This window comes from Scyliorhinus torazame, chromosome 24 (genome assembly GCF_047496885.1).
Source record: "Scyliorhinus torazame isolate Kashiwa2021f chromosome 24, sScyTor2.1, whole genome shotgun sequence".
Taxonomy (NCBI): Eukaryota; Metazoa; Chordata; class Chondrichthyes; order Carcharhiniformes; family Scyliorhinidae; genus Scyliorhinus; species Scyliorhinus torazame.
In genome coordinates, this window is record NC_092730.1 from 44,176,892 (window position 1) to 44,198,493 (window position 21,602).

The 21,602-nt window shown below is 46.1% G+C and overlaps 1 protein-coding gene and 1 non-coding gene across 2 annotated transcripts in view; one reads left to right on the top strand and one right to left on the bottom strand.

Moving 5' to 3' along the window:
• LOC140400032 (histone H2B-like) overlaps positions 1 to 19,121 on the top strand; it is a 61,605-nt gene extending 42,484 nt beyond the window's left edge. Inside the window, exons 3-5 of the mRNA XM_072489518.1 lie at positions 5,511 to 8,931; positions 16,994 to 17,079; positions 18,586 to 19,121. Of these exons, the coding sequence (XP_072345619.1) occupies positions 8,262 to 8,648 (387 nt within the window). The 5' untranslated portion in view covers positions 5,511 to 8,261 and the 3' untranslated portion in view covers positions 8,649 to 8,931; positions 16,994 to 17,079; positions 18,586 to 19,121. The remainder of the gene's footprint in view (positions 1 to 5,510; positions 8,932 to 16,993; positions 17,080 to 18,585) is intronic.
• trnam-cau (transfer RNA methionine (anticodon CAU)) lies at positions 16,679 to 16,750 on the bottom strand. The gene has a single exon. It is a non-coding gene; the product is annotated as a tRNA-Met (tRNA).
• Positions 19,122 to 21,602: the final 2,481 nt, after the last annotated feature.

A 21,602-nucleotide genomic window follows, 5' to 3' on the forward strand; every position in this document is an offset into this window, starting at 1 on the left:
CGGTCTATATGATAGACAGGCAGTGAGGATAAAACACAGTCATACACCTGTTACTGAGCAGTAAAATATGTTATATATCACAGAGACAATGAAGGTAAAACACACACTCTCTCCCCACACACTCTCACTCATGCAGACTATTTCTCACACTCGCACACTCCCTCACACAGACTGACACACTTTCTTGCATATGCTCCCTCACACACTCACACTCTTTCATATTCACACACTTTCAGATACTCACACTCAATGTAACAACAGTAACTGACTAATAAGCAGTACAATGTGCATCATATATCATAGAGAACAAATGATGGTAAACCATACACTCACACTCTCTCTCACACACACCAGTATCTGGGCAGGAACAGTAAAATATGTTTTATATATCAAAGAGAGATAATGAGGGTAAAATGCAAACATGCTCACAAACACACATGCTCACACACGCACTCTCTCATACACTCGCACTCTCTCATACACACACAGTCTCTCATACACACGCACTCTCTCATACACACACACTCTCTCATACACACGCACTCTCTCCCATACACATGCACTCACGTACACACGCTCTCGCACTCACTCTCACACAGGCACTCGCTCTCACACACGCACAGAGCGAGTCAATGAGGGTAATACACACTTTCACACACAATAATGCGGTTAGATGCAAAGAGAGAAGATCAAACCAAGCGAGAGTCACAGACAGACTGCCGACGGTTGTGGCAAGGACTAAACAACATAACGGGCTACAAAGCGAAGCCGAACAGTATCTCTGGCAGCAGCGCACCCCTCCCCGAGGAACTTAATGCATTCTATGCTCGGTTCGAGCAGGTAACCAACAATCTGCTGGCGAGTGCCCCAGCAGCCCATAATTCACCCATACCCACCATCACAGCTTCCAAAGTCAGATTGGCCTTCCTGAAAGTGAACCCTTGGAAGGCGACGGGCCCAGACGGGATCCCTGGTCGTGCACTCAGAGCCTGCGCGGAGCAGCTGGCAGAGATATTCGCGGACATCTTTAACCTGTCCCTACTCCACTCCAAGGTCCCCACCTGCTTCAAGAAGACCACCATCATACCGGTACCAAAGAAGAACCAGGCAACGTGCCTCAATGACTACTGACCAGTTGCCCTGACTTCAGTCGTAATGAAGTGCTTTGAGAGGTTGATCATGAAGCACATCACCTCCGTACTCCCAGAACGCCTTGATCCACTGCAATTCGCATACCGCTGCAACCGGTCCACACCAGACACCATTTCCCTGGCCCTACACTCATCCCTAGAGCATCTATTTATTGACTACAGCTCCGCATTCAACACCATAATCCCAGCCAAGCTCATATCAAAGCTCCAAAACCTAGGACGTGGCTCCCCACTCTGCAACTGGATCTTCGATTTTCTGACCAACAGAGCACAATCAGTAAGAATGAACAACAACACCTCCTCCACAATAGTCCTCAATACTGGCACCCCGCAAGGCTGCGTACTCAGCCCCCTACTCTACTCCCTGTATACACACGACTGTGTGGCAAAACTTGGTTCCAACTCCATCTACAAGTTTGCTGACGATACGACCATAGTGGGCCGGATCTCGAATAACGATGAGTCCGAATACAGGAGGGAGATAGAGAACATAGTGGAGTGGTGTAGCGACAACAATTTCTCCCTCAATGCCAGCAAAACTAAAGAGCTGGTAAATGACTTAAGGAAGCAAAGTACTGTACACACCCCTGTCAGCATCAACGGGGCCGAGGTGGAGATGGTTAGCAGTTTCAAATTCCTGGGGGTGCACATCTCCAAAAATCTGTCCTGGTCCACCCACGTCGACGCTACCACCAAGAAAGCACAACAGCACCTATACTTCCTCAGGAAACTAAGGAAATTCGGCATGTCCACATTAACCCTTACCAACTTTTACAGATGCACCAATAAAAGCATCCTATCGGGCTGCATCACAGCCTGGTATGGCAACTGCTCGGCCCAGGACCGCAAGAAACTTCAGAGAGTAGTGAACACCGCCCAGTCCATCACACGAACCTGCCTCCCATCCATTGACTCCATCTACACCTCCCGTTGCCTGGGGAAAGCGGGCAGCATAATCAATAATCCCTCCCACCCGGCTTATTCACTCTTCCAACTTCTTCCATCGGGCAGGAGATACAGAAGTCTGACAACATGCACGAACAGACTCAAAAACAGCTTCTTCCCCACTGTTATCAGACTCCGAAATGACCCTCTTATGGACTGACTTCATTAACACTACACCCTGTATGCTTCATCCGATGCCAGTGCTTATGTAGTTACATTGTACATGTTGTGTTGCCCCATTATGTATTTTCTTTTATTCCCTTTTCTTTTCATGTACTTAATGATCTGTTGAGCTGCTCGCAGCGAAAGGTATTTTTCTGCGAGCAGCTCAACAGATCATTAAGTACATGAAAAGGAAATAAAAGAAAATACATAATAGGGCAACACAAGGTACACAATGTAACTACATAGACACCGGCATCGGGTGAAGCATACAGGGTGTAGTGTTAATGAGGTCAGTCCATAAGAGGGTCGTTTAGGAGTCTGGTAAAAGTGGGGTAGAAGCTGTTTTTGAGTCTGTTTGTGCGTGTTACCAGACTTTTGTGTCTCCTGCCCGATGGAAGAAGTTGGAAGAGTGAGTAAGCCGGGTGGGAGGGGTCTTTGATTGTGCTTGCCGCTTTCCCCAGGCAGCGGGAGGTGTAGATGGAGTAAATGGATGGGAGGCAGGTTCGTGTGATGGACTGGGCTGTGTTCACGACTCTCTGAAGTGTCTTGCGGGTTTGGGCCGAGCAGTTGCCATACCAGGCCGTGATGCAGCAGCTAGGATGCTTTCTATGGTGCATCTGTAAAAGTTGGTAAGAGTTAATGTGGACATGCCGAATTTCCTTAGTTTCCTGAGGAAGTAAAGGCCCTGTTGAGATTTCTTGGTGATAGCGTTGATGTGGGTGGACCAGGACAGATTTTTGGAGCGGTGTACTAGGAATTTGAAACTGCTAACCATATCCACCTCGGCCTCATAGAAACTGACAGGGGTGTGTACCATTCTTTGCCTTCTGAAGACAATGAAGGGCAGCACGGTAGCATGGTGGTTAGCACAATTGCTTCACAGCTCCAGGGTCCCAGTTTCGATTCCCGGCTTGGGTCACTGTCTGTGCGGAGTCTGCACGTTCTCCCCGTGTGTGCGTGGATTTCCTCCGGGTGCTCCGGTTTCCTCCCACAGTCCAAAGATGTGCAGGTTAGGTGGATTGGCCATAATAAATTGCCCTTAGTGTCCAAAATTGCCCTTAGTGTTGGGTGGGGTTACTGGGTTATGGGGATAGGGTGGAGGTGTGGGCTTGGGGAGGGTGCTCTTTCAAAGAGTGGGTGCAGTCTCGATGGGCCGAATGGCCTCTTTCTGCACTGTAAATTCTATGATTCTTTAGTTTTGCTGGCATTGAGGGAGAGGTTGTTGTCGCTGCACCACTCCACTAGATTCTCAATCTCCCTCCTGCATTCTGAGTCGTCGTTATTCGTGATCCGGCCCACTATGGTCGTATCGTCTGCAAACGTGTAGATGGAGTTGGAACCAAATTTTCCACTCAGTCGTGTGAGTACAGGGAGTATAGTAAGGGGCTAAGTAGGCAGCCTTGTGGGGCCCAAATATTAGAGCTAACATTAGAACAAATATGGAGGAAAATTTCAGAGAAGAGGAAAAGTAATAGGGTTGTGATAGTGGGAACAGTGGGGGATCTCAACTTCCCCAATATGAACTGGGGTAGTCATAGTGCGAAAGGTTTAGAGGGAGCGGAATTCTTTAAATGCATCCATGAGAACTTTTTAAGCCAGTACGTAGAAGGACAGACAAGAGAGGGGCGGTCTTGGACTTCACTTTCAGTAACGAAGCTGGACAAGTGGTTGAAGTATCGTTGGGGGAGCATTTTGCAGACAGTGATCATAACGTCATTAGATTCAAGATAGTCATGGAAAAGGACAAGGATGGACCTGAGATCAAAGTTCACAACTGGAGGAAGGCTGATTTGAATCAGATCAGATCTGGCCAGAGTGGATCGGGAGCAGACACCTTTAGGTAAATCTGTGACAGAACAGTGGGACACATTCAACAAGGAAATAGGGAGAGTACACGGCCAACATGTTCCAATCAAGAAAAGGGTGGGACCAACATATCTAGTCAACCATGTATATTGAGAGATATACAGCGTTGGATAAGTAGAAAAGGGGAGGCTTGTGGCAGATATCGAGGGCTCAAAACAGCAGAAGCGAAATGGATTGAATGTTTCGAAGAGGTGAACAGGTGTGTAGATGAGTGAAATGCATTTGACGTAATCTACTTGGACTTCAGCAAGGCTTTTCATCAGGTCCCACATGGGTGACTGATGTGAAGACACATGCCCAAGGGACCGAAGGAAATTTGGCAAATTGGATCCAAAATTGCTGAGTGGCAGGAAGCAGAGGCTGTTGGTGGAGGAGTGTTTTTCTAACAATAATAATTGCTTATTGTCACAAGTAGGCTTCAATGAAGTTACTGTGAAAAGCACCAAGTCGCCACATTCCGGCACCAGTTCGGGGAGGCCGGTACGGGAATTGAACCTTCGTGGCTGGCATTGTTCTGCATTACATGCCAGCTGCTTAGTCCACTGTGCTAAACCAGTCCAGAGCCTCTGATTGGAAGATCGTGTCCAGTGGTTTCCCACAGGGATCAGTGTTGAGGCCCTGGCTGTTTGTGGTTGATACAAATGCTTTAGATATGAATATAGGAGGGTTGATCAGTAAGTTTGCTGCTAATATGAAATTTGGTGGGGTGGTAAATATTGAGGAGGATAGCCTCCGAATACAGGAGGACACAGATGGACTGATCAGTGGCAAACGGAATTCAATCTGGAAGAGATGCACTTGGGCAGGACAAACAAGACAAGAAAATACATGATAAATGGCAGGACGCTGGGAGGCACGAAGGACCGGAGGGATCTTGGTGTGCATGTACACCAGTACCTTAAGGTAGCAGAGCAGCTGGATACAATGGTTAAGGAAGCCTATGGCAGTGTGGATCCATCTTTTTAACCGGGGTCCCATTTTTACCAACCGGCCATCCTTCGGGACCAACGCTGGGCGGCCTTTGCGACCATCTCCGGCTGATCTTCGCGACCCACCATTTTCACTTGACTTTAATGTGACAGGTGAGCCTGCTTGGTCCCCACGATCTCACTTGCTTTGTTATTCAATGTTACATTTCTGATAATGACTCCAGCTGATGATTGAAGATCTCACTGCATCCGTTGAAAAAATTACAGACGTTTGTCCTCGAACTCACCATGTTTATTCTTCAAACGTCTTTGACAATTTGAGGTTTTAAACATTCATTTGCCAGTAATTCCCTGTATGTAACACCCATGAAATTTGACTCCTGATTGCAGTGGCACAATTTATAAACCCACCCCTCAAATAATCATCATTGTGCTGCTTTGTTCCTGTTTTCAGCTTCTTCATGGGTTGTTCCCCAGAGGCCCTGGAGTTCACTCCAGCACTGCTGGCAGCTGCAAAATGGAGGAATCTCTCTCGGGCCCAGAACACGTGATGTCAGCGTAAGTGGCGTGTGACCTGCAGTCTGCCAGCGCTTCCACTGGGAGGACTCGAGAATTTGCTGAAAATAACTGGTCTGGGACTGTGCACTGACATCAGGAGGAGCCGGTACACCTTGCGCACTACTTGATAAGGCAGGCATGCGCGGGATGGCCGTTAATCTCAAACAGCCATAACGGCCGGCACTTTTAAAAGCTGGTCGTGACCATTGGCCATTCCTCCCGCAATCTTGATCACCGCCAACATCCTGGAACCTTCCTGAGATCCACCCACAGGTCACAACCCTGAGCTTGAAAATGCCAGGCCTATGGTACCACAGTCTATATTAGCCGAGGCATAGAGTTTAGGAACACGCAGGTTCTGCTGGAACTGTAAAACGTTGGTAAGGCTTCAGCTACAGTAATACTCACACTCACACACTGTATCAGAGAGTGAGTAAATCCCACACTCACACACTGTATCAGAAAGTGAGTAAATCCCACACTCTCACACTGTATCAGAGAGCGAGTAAATCCCACACTCACACACTATCAGAGAGTGAGTAAATCCCACACTCACACACTGTATCAGAGAGTGAGTAAATCCCACACTCACACACTGTATCAGAGAGCGAGTAAATCCCACACTCACACACTATCAGAGAGTGAGTAAATCCCACACTCACACACTGTATCAGAGAGCGAGTAAATCCCACACTCACACACTATCAGAGAGTGAGTAAATCCCACACTCACACACTGTATCAGAGAGTGAGTAAATCCCACACTCACATCCTGTGTCAGAGAGTGAGTAAATCCCACACTCTCACACTGTATCAGAGAGTGAGTAAATCCCACACTCTCACACTGTATCCGAGAGTGAGTAAATTCCCCACATAAAACGCTGTATCAAAGAGTGAGTAAATCTCACACACAGTATCAGAGAGGGAGGAAATCCCACTCTCACATACTGTATCAGAGAGTGAGTAAATCCCACACACACCATCAGAGAGTGAGTATATCCCACACTCACTGTATCAGAGAGTGAGTAAATCCCACACACACACTGTATCAGAGAGTGAGTAAATCCCACACTCACAGACTGTTCAGAGAGCAAGTAAATCCCACACACACACTGTATCAGAGAGTAAGTAAACCCCACACACACACACACTGTATCAGAGAGTGAGGAAATCCCACACTCACACTGTATCAGAGAGTGAATAAATCACACACTGTATCAGAGAGTGAGTAAACCCCACACTCACACACTGTATCAGAGAGCAAGTAAATCCCACACACACACTGTATCAGAGAGTGAGTAAATCCCACAGACACACTATCAGAGTTTGTAAATCCCACACTCACACACTGTATCAGATAGTGAGTAAATTCCACACTCACACACTGTATCAGAGAGTGAGTAAATCCCACACTCTCACACTGTATCAGAGAGTGAGGAAATTCCACACTCACACACTGTATCAGAGAGTGAGGAAATCCCCCACACACACACTGTATCAGAGAGTGAGGAAATCCCACACTCACACACTGTATCAGAGAGTGAGTAAATCCCACACTCACACACTGTATTAGAGAGTGAGTAAATCCCACAAACACACTATCAGAGTGAGTAAATCCCACACTCACACACTGTATCAGAGAGTGAGTAAATCCCACACTCACACACTGTATCAGAGAGTGAGTAAATCCCACACAAACACACTGTATCAGAGAGTGAGTAAATCCCACACTCACACTGTATCAGAGAGTGAGTAAATCCCACACTCACACACTGTATCAGAGAGTGAGTAAATCCCACACTCACACACTGTATCAGAGTGAGTAAATCCCACACTCTCACACTGTATCAGAGAGTGAGTAAATCCCACACTCACACACTGTATCAGAGAGTGAGTAAATCCGACACTCACACTGTATCAGAGAGAGTAAATCCCACACTCACACACTGTATCAGAGAGTGAGTAATTCCCACACCCACACACTGTATCAGAGAGTGAGTAAATCCCACTCACACACTGTATCAGAGAGTGAGTAAATCCCACACTCACACACTGTATCAGAGAGTGAGTAAATCCCACACTCACACACTGTATCAGAGAGTGAGTAAATCTCACACTCACACACTGTATCAGAGAGTGAGTAAATCCCACACACACACACTATATCAGAGAGTGAGTAAATCCCACAGACACACTGTGTCAGAGAGTGAGTACATCCCACACTCGCACACTGTATCAGAGAGTGAGTAAATCCCACACTCACACTCACATATTACAAGACACTCACAGTTCCTGAATGAACCCCACAGTCCTGCACATTCCCTCTGTGGTGAAGAGTCCCTCTCACCGACAGACAAGTGACTTTTCCCGGTGGATCTTTACACACTGACAAACTGGGACTGGGGACATTGTTTCTGAAATGTAGTTCATGTTTGTATAAGATGGTTTCTGATTGGTGGAAAATCCTAATTTTGACTGGTCTGCTTTTATATTTAATCAAATAAACAGAACATAACTGGCTGTCCTCATGTTCACAATGTCCAATCACAATCATTCCTTTCCCCATTCCTCATTAGCATAGATGTGAGGATCTGTCTATTTAATCAGCGCTCGGAAGGGGTTTGCTTTATTTCTGGGTGATATTGACGATGGCTGACGAGAAGAAACCAACATCGAAACCAGCTTCCAAGAAGGGAGCCAAGAAAGTCATTAAGAAACCGGCAGTAAAGGGCGGCAAGAAGCGGCGAAAGTCGAGAAAGGAGAGTTACTCCATCTACATCTACAAAGTGATGAAGCAGGTTCACCCCGACACCGGCATCTCCTCCAAGGCCATGAGCATCATGAACTCGTTCGTCAACGATATTTTCGAGCGCATCGCGGGTGAGGCTTCCCGCCTGGCCCATTACAACAAGCGCAGCACCATCAGCTCCCGGGAGATCCAGACCGCCGTGCGCCTGCTGCTGCCCGGGGAACTGGCCAAGCACGCCGTGTCGGAAGGGACAAAGGCGGTGACCAAGTACACCAGCTCCAAGTAAAACTCCACAATGGATTGAAAACCACCCCAAACACAACGGCTCTTTTAAGAGCCACCCACAATCTCTGTGAAAAAGCTGCACCATCTTTTCCCGCATTGACTTGATGAGAAATCTCTTTGTGGAGGAGAGAGATTTGTCCTGTTCCAGAATGTTGTGAATGTGGCTTCATACCCGCCCGTAACAGACATTTTCACACAGAAGAGAATCAAACTGAATTGAGAGCGGATTTTAAACCCAGTCTGGTATTTGTGACGGACAATGAGGAGAAACACAATTTCAGGAGGTAATTATTTCAATTTAATGATAACTATATTCAGAGTTTAACAACTAGTGAGTTAAATTCATCAGGAAATTATTATTTTTTTTCTCTCGGGTGATGTGTTTCCCGCTCCCGGAACAGAGTAAAGGCGGGAATGAAGAGGTTATTTTCGGGCTGATCTGTTTGTTCCGCAGTTTTCCCAGGGGACGGAACCAGCGAGATTTGAGCACACACAGGACCTGAGTCCATTGCAGCGCTTTAAGATCTGCCTCTCCCCGGCCCTCCCTATTCTCCGGACACAAAGCTGCCTGTTCCACCGGCTGGATAGAGTCGGGGATTCTCTCCACACTTCCCAGTGTAACATTCCCGGCCGCTTTCAGGAGAGAGGCTCAGAAATCAGCCCTTTCTCTCTGTCCCTGTGAAGCCTGTGTGAAGGAGTTGGTTGGTAATCTCGATGTTCCTGCTTTTGCAGTGAGCTGAGATTTGCTCCGTTTTAAATTGCTGAACGGGGTCTTATTACCGCCGGTTACAGAGAAGAGATTGACAAATTCAATCTGTTACTAAAATAGCGCCCGGATTCTGGGATGGAAAAATCAATAAACAGATCACCAAGTGTGAGATTCAAATAGTTTCCTGAACATTGAGCCGTTCCGTTATTTGGGATTTTCCTGAACTGAAATTGGCGGGAGTTTCGAATTTGAAAATGTCAGCCAATCAAAACTCCACATTCTTCTCCCTGGCCTGTGATTGGTTAATGGTTGACTGTCCTTTAGTTTTTAAATATCATTTGTTTCCACAGACAAATACCAGAATCTTCTGAAGATGAATAAATGTGATGTTTCCTCCACACAAGTTACAGGGAAGAGTGTCTCCACCTCCTTCCCACACACATTGTCACTGACAGAGCAAAGAGACACAGACAGGTCATCAGTTCCACAGTCTCAGGCAGCAGAAACTGTTCCAGAGACACATTTTCAACCCATCAATCAAACAGCAGGAGAGACAGACGCTGTGTCCATGTCACGCTAACTCAGTACCACTGACAGGAGGCCCCATAAATCCCAGTGCAAATTCTCACCCATTCTCATCATCACTGTATCAGTTCCACAATGGAGCAGCTTAGTGAAATAATCAATATCAGAGAAAACTGACACATGGTTTCCGGTTAAGAATTACACAATTAACCGTAATAATGTACTCTGAGATTCGAGTTAAATACCAGTTACATCACTCACATCAGGGGTGGCTGTACTAATCCTCAGAGTGCGTCCTCACAAATACATTAGCTGCAAACACAAATATCAGGTGCATTCTCAGATTGAGATATGCTGAAAGTGACAAAGATACAAACTGATTCTTGTTTAAAACCCACCTAGTTTATGAAAATAAAAGATACAATATAATTTTGCTGACTATGAACTGAGATGTAATTTGCAAACTATTGGAAAATTCTCACTGAATCTGTCCCTGATGGAAGATACTGTATCAATTCCAGACTGTGGTCCATTTTACATTCATGTCAAAATTCTGACTCAGAATCAGATTGAGTGGCACAGATCAAATCAATGTGTACAACCTGAGTTAAACTTCCAGAGCAATCCAGTATCAGGTTGAAGGTTACATTATCTTTCACAATTGTGTTCTGATATTAAATGCTGGTCCAAAACTCTCGCATTGTTTGCTTCAAACCTCCCACAGCAATGGTTTCTTTCAGTGCTGGAAATTTACGTGGATTGAATGCAAACTTATAAACTGTCCCAGAGATTGAAATGTCACATCCTGAACCGCATCCTCCCACTGAGTCACAGAGCCTGACAGGTACAGGATAATCCTCAAACACATATTCAGACTAAGATCCATCATCACACTGAGTCCTGCAGTGTGACAGATGCAGGATATTTCATAGACACATGTTCAGAGTAGGATCTGAACGCATTGCGCAGGTCAAGGCGACACAGCCTGAGTGAGTGAGACACAGACAGAGTGAGAATTTGGTAATTTGGTGCAGTGAGGTAACCAGGAAAGGTAAGTGGTTAATCTAATTTTGCTGTTTTTCAGTTAAAAGTGCAGTGTAGATTAGTGTCTGATTGGCTGAAGCTGCCCCCACCCTAATTGCTGAGAGGCAGTTATCTGGCAGTCACCTGAGGCCTGTTGAGGGGCACAAAGGTACACATTGTATTCTTCTCTTTGAAGTTTTAGTGTGAGTCATCCTAAAGTCTGTATAAAAGACAGACAGAAAGTGAACTTAGTAAGCATTGCGCAGGTCAAGGAGACACAGCCTGAGTGAGTGAGACACAGACAGAGTGAGAATTTGGTGCAGTGAGGTAATTCGGTGAAGAGTGGGAGAAGGTGCTTTTTCCCGGCTGTTTTGTTCTCTCTCTTTTTTCGGGCCTAATTTCGGGAGCCGTTCGGAGGAGGAGGAGCAGTCTCTGTGAGGATAAAAACCTAACGGTAACTTCGTTTTCCAGTTTTTTCCCCCCAAAAGTGACGGCAGAGGGAAGCTGTGATCTGATTGGTTGATAGCAAATCTGCCCCAAATTTAAAAAAAAACACAGCTAAACTCGGACACTTAAATTAAACTAATTAATTAATTAGTGATGGCTGGTCAGGTGATGTGCTTGAGCTGCTTGATGTGGGAGCTGGCAGATCCCATTGCGAGCTGCAGCGATCACATCTGCTGTAAGTGTTGGCTGCTCGAAGAGCTCCGGCTCAGAGTTGATGACCTGGAGTCTGAGTTTCAAACACTGAGGCACATCCGGGAGGGGGAGACTTACCTGGACACTGTGTTTCAGGAGGCAGTTACACCTGTCAGAGTAAGTAGTTTAAATCCTGCCCGTGGCCACGGACAGCAGGGTGTGACTGCAAGTCAGGCAGGTAAAGGGAACCAGCAGTCAGGAACTCAGGAGCCTCATCCCTTGACCCTGTCCAACAGGTATGAGGCACTTGCTCCCTGTGTGGATGGCGAACAGGGCTGCAGGAAGGATGAGTCAGCTGACCAAGGCACCATGGTTCAGCAGGCCATTCAAGGGGAGGGAGTAAATAGGCAAGTTGTAGTTGTAGGGGATTCTATTATCAGGGGGATAGATAGTATCCTTTGTGAGCAGGATAAAGAGTCCCGCATGGTATGTTGCCTGCCCGGTGCTAGGGTGCGGGACATCTCTGACCGGCTTGAAAGGATACTGGAGAGGGAGGGGGAGGATCCAGTTGTTGTGGTCCATGTCGGTACCAACAACATAGGCAAGTCTAGGAAAGAGGACCTGTTTAGAGATTATAAAGAGCTAGGATTCAAATTAAAAAACAGGTCCTCAAGGGTCATAATCTCCGGATTACTGCCTGAGCCACATGCAAATTGGCATAGGGAGGCAAGAATAAGGGAAGTTAACACGTGGCTGAAAGAGTGGTGTGGGAAAGAGGGGTTCCTTTTCATGGGACACTGGCATAGTTTTGGGACAGGGGGGACCTATACCGTTGGGATGGTCTCCACCTGAACCGAGCTGGGACCAGTGTTCTGGCGAAAAGAGTAAATAGGGTAGTCAATCGGACTTTAAACTAGAGATTGGGGGGGAAGGGAAAGTCAGGGAACCAAGAGATGAAGTAATCAGTGGGAAGCGTAGCTGCTTAGGAATACAAAAAAGCACGAAAAGACAAAACTCAGGAGAGGTTACAAGAGTCCCCATCCCACAAAATATGACACAGTGTATGGAAAGGCTCAGTAAACCAAAGTCCACCACACTATGAAAACAAAAAGGGACGGTCAATAGAGAATTAAATGTGCTATATTTAAATGCGCGCAGTGTACGGAACAAGGTAGATGAGCTTGTGGCCCAGATTGTGACTGGCAGGTATGATGTGGTAGGCATCACAGAGACGTGGTTGCAGGGGGTTCAGGACTGGCATTTAAACATCCAGGGATTCACAACCTATGGAAAAGACAGAGAAGTGGGCAGAGGGGGCGGGGTTGCCTTGTTAATTAGTAATGAAATTAAATCAATAGCACTCAACGACAGAGGGTCAGATGATGTGGCGTCTGTGTGGGTAGAGTTGAGGAACCACAATGGCAAAAAAACCATAATGGGAGTTATGTACAGGCCTCCTAACAGTGGTCAGGACCGGGGGCACAAAATGCACCACGAAATAGAAAGGGCATGTCAGAAAGGCAAGGTCACAGTGATCATGGGGGACTTCAATATGCAGGTGGACTGGGTAAATAATGCTGCCAGTGGACCCAAGGAAAGGGAATGCATTGAATGTTTACAGGAGGGCTTTTTGGAACAGCTTGTGATGGAGCCCACGAGGGAACAGGCCATTCTGGACTTAGTGTTATGTAATGAGCCAGACTTGATTAAAGATCTTAAAGTAAGGGAACACTTAGGAGGCAGTGATCATAATATGGTAGAATTCAATCTTCAATTTGAAAGAAAGAAGGTAGAATCAGATGTAAAGGTATTACAGTTAAATAAAGGTAACTACATGGGCATGAGGGAGGAACTGACGAAAATCGACTGGGAGCAGAGCCTAGTGGGAAAGACAGTAGAACAGCAACGGCAGGAGTTTCTGGGAGTAATTGAGGACACAGTACAGAGGTTCATCCCAAAGAAAAGAAAGGTTATCAGAGGGGGGATTAGGCAGCCATGGCTGACAAAGGAAGATAGGGAATGCATCAAAGCGAAAGAGAAAGCCTATAATGTGGAAAGAGTAGTGGGAAGTCAGAAGATTGGGAAGGCTACAAAAACAAACAGAGGATAACAAAGAGAGAAATAAGGAAAGAGAGGATCAATTATGAAGGTAGGCTAGCCAGTAACTTTAGGAATGACAGCAAAGGTTTCTTTAAATACATTAAAAACAAACGGGAGGCAAAAGTAGACATTGGGCCGCTCCAAAATGACGCTGGTAATCTAGTGATGGGAGACAAGGAAATAGGTGAGAAACTAAATAGGTACTTTGCATCAGTCTCCACAGTAGAAGAAATGAGTAATATCCCAACAATTCCGGAGAGTCAGGGGGCAGAGTTGAATATGGTAGCCATCACAAAGGAGAAAGTGCTAGAGAAACTAAGAGGTCTAAAAATTGATAAATATCCGGGCCCAGATGGGCTACATCCTAGAGTTCTAAAGGAGATAGCTGAAGAAATAGTGGAGGCGTTAGTTATGATCTTTCAAAAGTCACTGAAGTCACGGAAAGTCCCAGAGGATTGGAAAATCGCTGTTGTAACCCCCCTGTTCGAGAAGGGAACAAGGAAAAAGATGGAAACTTATAGGCCAATTAGCCTAACCTCGGTTGTTGGCAAGATTCTAGAATCCATTGTTGAGGATGAGATTTCTAAATTCTTGGAAGTGCAGGGTCAGATTAGGACAAGTCAGCATGGATTTAGTAAGGGACGGTCGTGCCTGACAAACCTGTTAGAGTTCTTTGAAGAGATAACAAATAGGTTAGACCAAGGAGAGCCAATGGATGTTATCTATCTTGACTTCCAAAAGGCCTTTGAGAAGGTGCCTCACGGGAGACTGCTGAGTAAAATAAGGGCCCATGGTCTTCGAGGCAAGGTACTAACATGGATTGACGATTGGCTGTCAGGCAGAAGGCAGAGAGTTGGGATAAAAGGTTCTTTTTCAGAATGGCAACTGGTGACGAGTGGTGTCCCGCAGGGTTCAGTGTTGGGGCCGCTGTTCTCTTTATATATTAACGATCTAGAAGACGGGACTGAGGGCATTCTGGCTAAGTTTGCCGATGAGACAAAGATAGGTGGAGGGGCAGGTAGTATGGAGGAGGTGGGGAGGCTGCAGAACGATTTAGACAGTTTAGGAGAGTGGTCCAAGAAATGGCTGATGAAATTCAACGTGCGCAAGTGCGAGGTCTTGCACTTTGGAAAAAGGAATAGCGGCATGGACTATTTTCTAAACGGTGACAAAATTCATAAATGTCTGAGGATCCTGGGATTATATTCATTGGAATTTAGGAGGTTGAGGGGAGATCTAATAGAAACTTACAAGATAATGAATGGCTTAGATCGGGTGGACGTAGGGAAGTTGTTTCCATTAGCAGGGGAGACAAGGACCCGGGAGCACAGCCTTAGAATAAAAGGGAGTCACTTTAGAACAGAGCTGAGGAGAAATTTCTTCAGCCAGAGAGTGGTGGTTCTGTGGAATTCATTGCCACAGAGGGCGGTGGAGGTCGGGACGTTGAGTTTCTTTAAGACAGAAGTTGATAAATTCTTGATTTCTCGAGGAATTAAGGGCTATGGAGAGAGAGCTGGTAAATGGAGTTGAAATCAGCCATGATTGAATGGTGGAGTGGACTCGATGTGCCGAATGGCCTTACTTCCGCTCCTATGTCTTATGGTCTTATGATCCATCCTCACACTGAGTCCTGGAGCATGACAGATTCAGGATTACTCTCAAACGGTTGTTCAGAGTAAGCTGCTGAAAGACACTGTACTCACTCATAAATAGCAATCACATAAAGCAATCAGACTCAACAATTGTACCTCTGAGAGATTTAGAAATGGTTAAAAGACTCTCAGAGAGGAAACAATAATGACATACAATTGGAAGACTGTGCGCGCACGCACAAGCATACACATGCACAGGTATTCACACACAGCTCTACACACGTACACACACAGTGTACAGGCCCACACATATTATACACACAGTTGCACACACACGGATACACAAACATACACACAGGTATAATATACACGTGTACACACACAGTATACAGGGTCACACACATTATACACACACAGTTGTACACACCCGCACATACATGTATACACACACAGGCACATAAACATTCACACATATTTTCAGACACACACACATATATAGAAACACGCATGTACTCACAGACACAGATATACACAGAGACAGATACATTACATCAGAGAAATAATTAATCCAGCTGCAGTGAAGTAACAGAGATATAGTTCTAATACATGATGGTGAGTGGCTGGAGGAGAGCCTCCAGGTCGCGGTGTCGGCCGCCCTTGTCCCTCTCTAGATGGTGGTGGATGTGGGTTTGGAAGGTGTTGCCAAAGGAGCCTTGGTGACTTCCTGCAGTGAATCCTGTAGCTGGTATACACGCTGCCACTCTGCATCAGTGGTGGAGCGAGTGAGTGTTTGTGGATGGGGTACCGATCAAGCAGGATGCTTTGTCCTAGATGGTGTCAAACCTATTCAGTGTTGTTGAAATTGCAACTGTTAAAGGAGATGGAAATTATTCCAATACATTCCTGATTTATGCTGTGTCGACAGGGTTTGGGGAGTCAGGGAGTGAGTGCCTCGCCACAGGAGTCCGAGTCTTTGGCCTGCCTTCTAGCCACAGTATTTATATGACCAGTTCAGTTTCTGCCCAATGGCAATCAGTCAGATGTTGGCAGTGGGGTTTCAGTGATGGGAATTCCGGTGAATGTCAAGGGGCGATGGTTAGATTCTCACTTATTAGAGATGGTCTTTCCTGGAACTTTTCAGCCCAAGCCTGGATATTGTCCAGGATTGCTGCATTTGGACATGGACTGTTTCATTAACAGAAGAGTTGTGAATAGTGCTGAACATTCTGCAATCATGGAAAGCCTGTGTGTGTTTGCAGCATTTACAGCGTGTGTCCTGTGGGAGTAAATGCCATTTCAGACATTGGTTGCACAAATTAAGTGTTTGCTGGAACCCCCTTCCAGCCGAGTAAAAAACCCGTTTCCTGGAAAGAAATGTCAGATATACTTGTGGTGAGAAGCTAAATGTTTCTTTTGACTGTAACGGAAAGTATAAAAAACAACTAGCAGAGAATGGTTTCGATCCATCGACCTCTGGGTTATGGGCCCAGCACGCTTCCGCTGCGCCACTCTGCTCCATATTTGTTACTGCGTTGAAGCGACACAATTCCTTACTTCCGCAATGTTGTTCATCAGGACCACATGTGCTCGACAGCGCACCCTGGCGGCACAATTCCACTGTGCAACTCACCAACAATGCAACACACACACACACACACAGCAGCTGGACACTGTCACCTTACACAAGATAACACACATCGACTGACTGGTCATATATAGAAAGTGTTCCCATTAAGTTCCAGTGTTCTCTGTCTTCAGGTGATGTCCCGGAGGACTGGAGAATAGCCAATGTTGTTCCTTTGTTTAAGAAGGGGAGCAAGGATAATGCAGGGACCTACAGATCGGTGAGTCTTACATCAGTCGTAGGGAAATTACTGGAGAGAATTCTTCGAGACAGGATCTACTCCCATTTGGAAACAAATGGATGCATTAGAGAGAGGCAGCACGGTTTTGTGAAGGGGAGGTCATGTCGCACTAACTTGATAGAATTTTTGGAAGAGGTCACAAAGATGATTGATGCAGCGAGGGCAGTGGATGTTGTCTATATGGACTTCAGTAAAGCATTTGACAAGGTCCCTCATGGCAGACTGGTACAAAAGGTGAAGTCACAGGGGATCAGGGGTGAGCTAACAAGATGGATACAGACCTGGCTAGGTCATAGAAGGCAGAGAGTAGCAATGGAAGGATGCGTTTCTGACTGGAGGGCTATGTCTGGTGGTGTCCCGCAGGGATCAGTGCTGGGATCTTTGCTGTTCGTAGTATATATAAATGATTTGGAGAAAAATGTAACGGGTCTGATTAGTAAGATTGCAGACGAAAAAAGGTTGGTGGAATTATGGATAGCGATGAGGACTGTCAGAGGATACAGCAGGATTTAGATCGTTTGGAGACTTGGATGGAGAGATGGCAGATGGAGTTTAATCCGGACAAATGTGAGGTAATGCATTTTAGAAGATCTAATGCAGGTAGGGAATATACAGTGAATGGTAGAACCCTCAAGTGTATTGACAGTCAGAGAGATCGAGGTGTACAGGTCCACAGGTCACTGAAAGGGGCAACACAGGTGGAGAAGGTAGTCAAGAAGGCATATGGCATGCTTGCCTTCATTGGCCGGGGCATTGAGTATAAGAATTGGCAAGTCATGTTGCAGCTGTGTAGGACCTTAGTTAGGCCACACATGGAGCATAGTGTTCAATTCTGGTCGCCACACTACCAGAAGGATGTGGAGGCTTTAGAGAGGGTACAGAAGAAATTTGCCAGGATGTTGCCTGGTATGGAGGGCATTATGGAGGGCATTAGCTATGAGGAGCAGTTCAATAAATTTGGTTTGTTCTCACTGGAACGACGGAGGTTGAGGGGTGACCTGAAAGTGGTCTACAAAATTATGAGGGGCATAGACAGAGTGGATAGTCAGAGGCTTTTTCCCAGGGTAGAGGGGTCAATTACTGGGGGGCATAGGTTTAAGGTGTGAGAGGCAAGGTTTACAGGAGATGTATGAGGCAAGTTTTTTTACACAGAGGCTAGTGGGTGCCTGGAACTCGCTGCCAGATGAGGTGGTGGAAGCAGGGACGATAGTGACATTCAAGGGCATCTTGACAAATACATGAATAGGATGGGAATATAGGGAGACGGACCCAGGAAGACTAGAAGATTTTAGTTCAGGTGGGCAACATGGTCGGCTCAGGCTTGGAGGGCCGAAGGGCCTGTTCCTCTGCTGCACTTTTCTTTGTCTTTGTTCTTTGTTGTAAAATCTCCCCTCTTTCCTCTTGTGTGACTGTGTTATCTGCATCTTCACTCTGTTATTGACAGGTCTTCCCTGATGTTAATTAAACTGCTTTCCGATATTTCAGTATATTCTCTATCGCTGAACTGTGATTTCTACTGTGGAACCGAGATCTCGACTGTGTAACTGCTCTCTGCTGTGGAATATGATCTCTGCTGTGAACTGTGCCTCTGCTGGGAAACGGCGACCTCTCCTGTGGAAATGTGCTCTCTGCTGTGTTACTGTGTTCTCTGCTGTGAAACTGTGCTCTCTGCTGTGTTACTGTGTTCTCTGCTGTGTTACTGTGTTCTCTGCTGTGAAACTGTGCTCTCTGCTGTGTTACTGTGTTCTCTGCCGTGAACTGTGCGCTCTGCTGAGAAACTACGATCTCTCCAGTGGAAATGTACTCTCTGCTGTGAAACTGTGCGCTCTGCTAGGGAAACGTGGACCAGATGTGATGCAGCTGAGGATGCTGAGTGATGTAACGTGGACATGGTGAAGTTACTGGCCAGACATTTCCGAATTCTATTTTTGTTTTGAATGGACAGCTACAATCCACGTGTTTATTCCAGGACACAACAATGAATAAAAATGAATCAGTGCTGAGCAGATTCTAACATCCCACACCTCCAGTTTGTTCTTATTGAGAACCCCGTCCTCGATGGAAGCTTTTGCTCTCCGAATCAGACCACCACCTCCTGGGAATACAGCAGCGATACCTCCAAGATCTGATCTGTAACAGAATCACAGAATAATAGTGTCCCCTCGTGACTGAGGGGAACAGGTGCTCCCTATCCGCCCTGTCTATACCTATCATAATCTTGTACACCTCGATGAGTTCACCCCTCAGTCATCTCTTTTCCTGCGTGAGAGAGAAAACAAGCCTATCCACCTCTCTTCATATCCTAAATGTTCCATCCCAAGCACCATCCTGCTGAATCACCTCTGCAACCCACCCAGTGCAGTCACATATTTCCTAGAATGTGGTGACCAGAATTGCACACGGTACTCCAGCTGTGACCTCCCCAACATTCTATACAACTCCACCATGACCTCTCTGCTTTTGTAATCCATGCCCCGATTGATAAAGACAAATATCTCAAATGTATTTTCCACCACCCTATTAACCTGCCCTTCTGCCTTCAGAGATCTATGGACAAACACTCCAAGGTCCGTTTGTTCCTCAGGACTTCCCAGTGTCAGGCCATTCACATTAATCCAATAATAATAATATTATATTCTTTGTTGTCACAAATAGGCTTATATTAACACTGCAATGAAGTTACTGCGAAAATCCCTACCAAATGGATCACATCTAATTTTGCAGCGTGAAATTTCATCAGCCACTTTTCTGCCCATTTGACCATCCCGTCTGTATCTTCCTGTAACTCAAGACACTCAACCGCACTGTGAGCTTGAAACTCAGTGAAAGGATTTCACCCTCCTCTCGGAACCTGATCACCACCTCAATCCCAACATTCAGCTTGGGTGGGCAGACAAGACAACGTCCTTCCCGCAGGCTCCCCAGCACAGACTGGATAATATCCCAAACTCGTATCCTGCTATTGTCACATTGCTCCACCACCTTGTTCTCTTCACAAAACGCCAGGAATCTCAGACCAATTCTTCAGACCTTTGATTCTCTCTTCAAACAACATCTTGTCCCTGATTAAGTCCATCTTGAGAAGAGGGGCTCGGTATTCTGAGTTTCTCTGCAGACATCCGGTTGCTGTTGATGGACCAAAAGAGGCCTCGCGCCTGAAAGAAAGCCTCTCTCACAGCCCTGTGAGCATGTCTCCATTAGACGGTGCAGTCAACACCTGCAGAGTAGATAACAATGGAGAGAAGTGTGAGCAATTTCAGCGTCACAATTCTCTGGACATAGAATTCAAAATATAATATTACTGAAAATACTGAACTGATCCTCTGGGAGCAGGACTCAAGTCAAAGGGGAAAGTCCAGTGGATTTTTAGTGGAAAGATTTAACAACTGGATGATGGCAGCTGAAATCAGTACTTGCGTTACAATCTCTGTAGATATTCTACTGAATTTAAACCTGCAAAAGGCATATTTTCCGACTAGAAATCCAACACATTTCCCCCTGTTGTGGAGGAAGTTCTCAATCGCACAGGTGGTCAAACGGAATAAGGCTGGGCTGGGATTTGAGTCCAGATTTGTCTTTAGGGAACAGACACTTTACCGGACGAAGGTACAGAGTCTGAGGATGTTCAGCTAATCACAAGGAAATACTGGAAATACTGTACGGATCTGTAGTATCTGTGAAAAGAGAAATGGTTAACATTTCACAACCTGACCTTTCATTGGAACGATCTGTTTCTCTCTCCACAGAAGCTGCCGGATCAACTGAATATTTCCAGCATTTTCTGTCTTTGTTTCAGATTTGCAGCATCCACAGTATTTTGCTTTTGGGTCAAAGGACAATGACTTTCCTTTCCTGCTCTGAGGGTTTTTGCAGGTCCCTCTGGCTGTGATTATCGCTGATTCGGCCAAACATTTACAATCTATCATTAATTGACCGCGAGAATGGGCGGTGAGGGGATTCTGGAACCGCTGCAAGTCCATATGGTGTATGTCCACACACAGCGCTGTTAGGGAGGGGTTCCAGGTTTGGATGGTGCCTCGCGGAGGAAAACTCAATTTCTGGAGTGGGATTCGAGCCCTGACCTCCAGAGGAGACTGCGACCTGCGCTCGGCCAACCTGACGTAGTCGAAAGGTTAGGTGCGTTTGGGCCGAAATCGGGTGCTCTTTCCGAGGGTCGGTGCCGACTCGATGGGCCGAATGGCCTCCTTCTGCACTGGAGGTATTCTATGATTACTGAAATAGGATGAAAATGGCAGCATCAGCACACAAGGACAAGTTAAGGTCTCAGGCCAGAGTAAGTGTCCTGTGTAATGACACATAGAATGTACATTTATTGTGGACTGGTGCCGTCTCCTGGCTGAACCGGAGCCGTGCGACACGAACACTTTCATTCAGGAGCATTTTAAATTGGAGTGAAATAACTTACGCAAATTAAGTATTTGTTACGAAACAGTAAATCAAACTGATCTAAAGAATCAAAAGGACACGTCTCCAATCAGTGA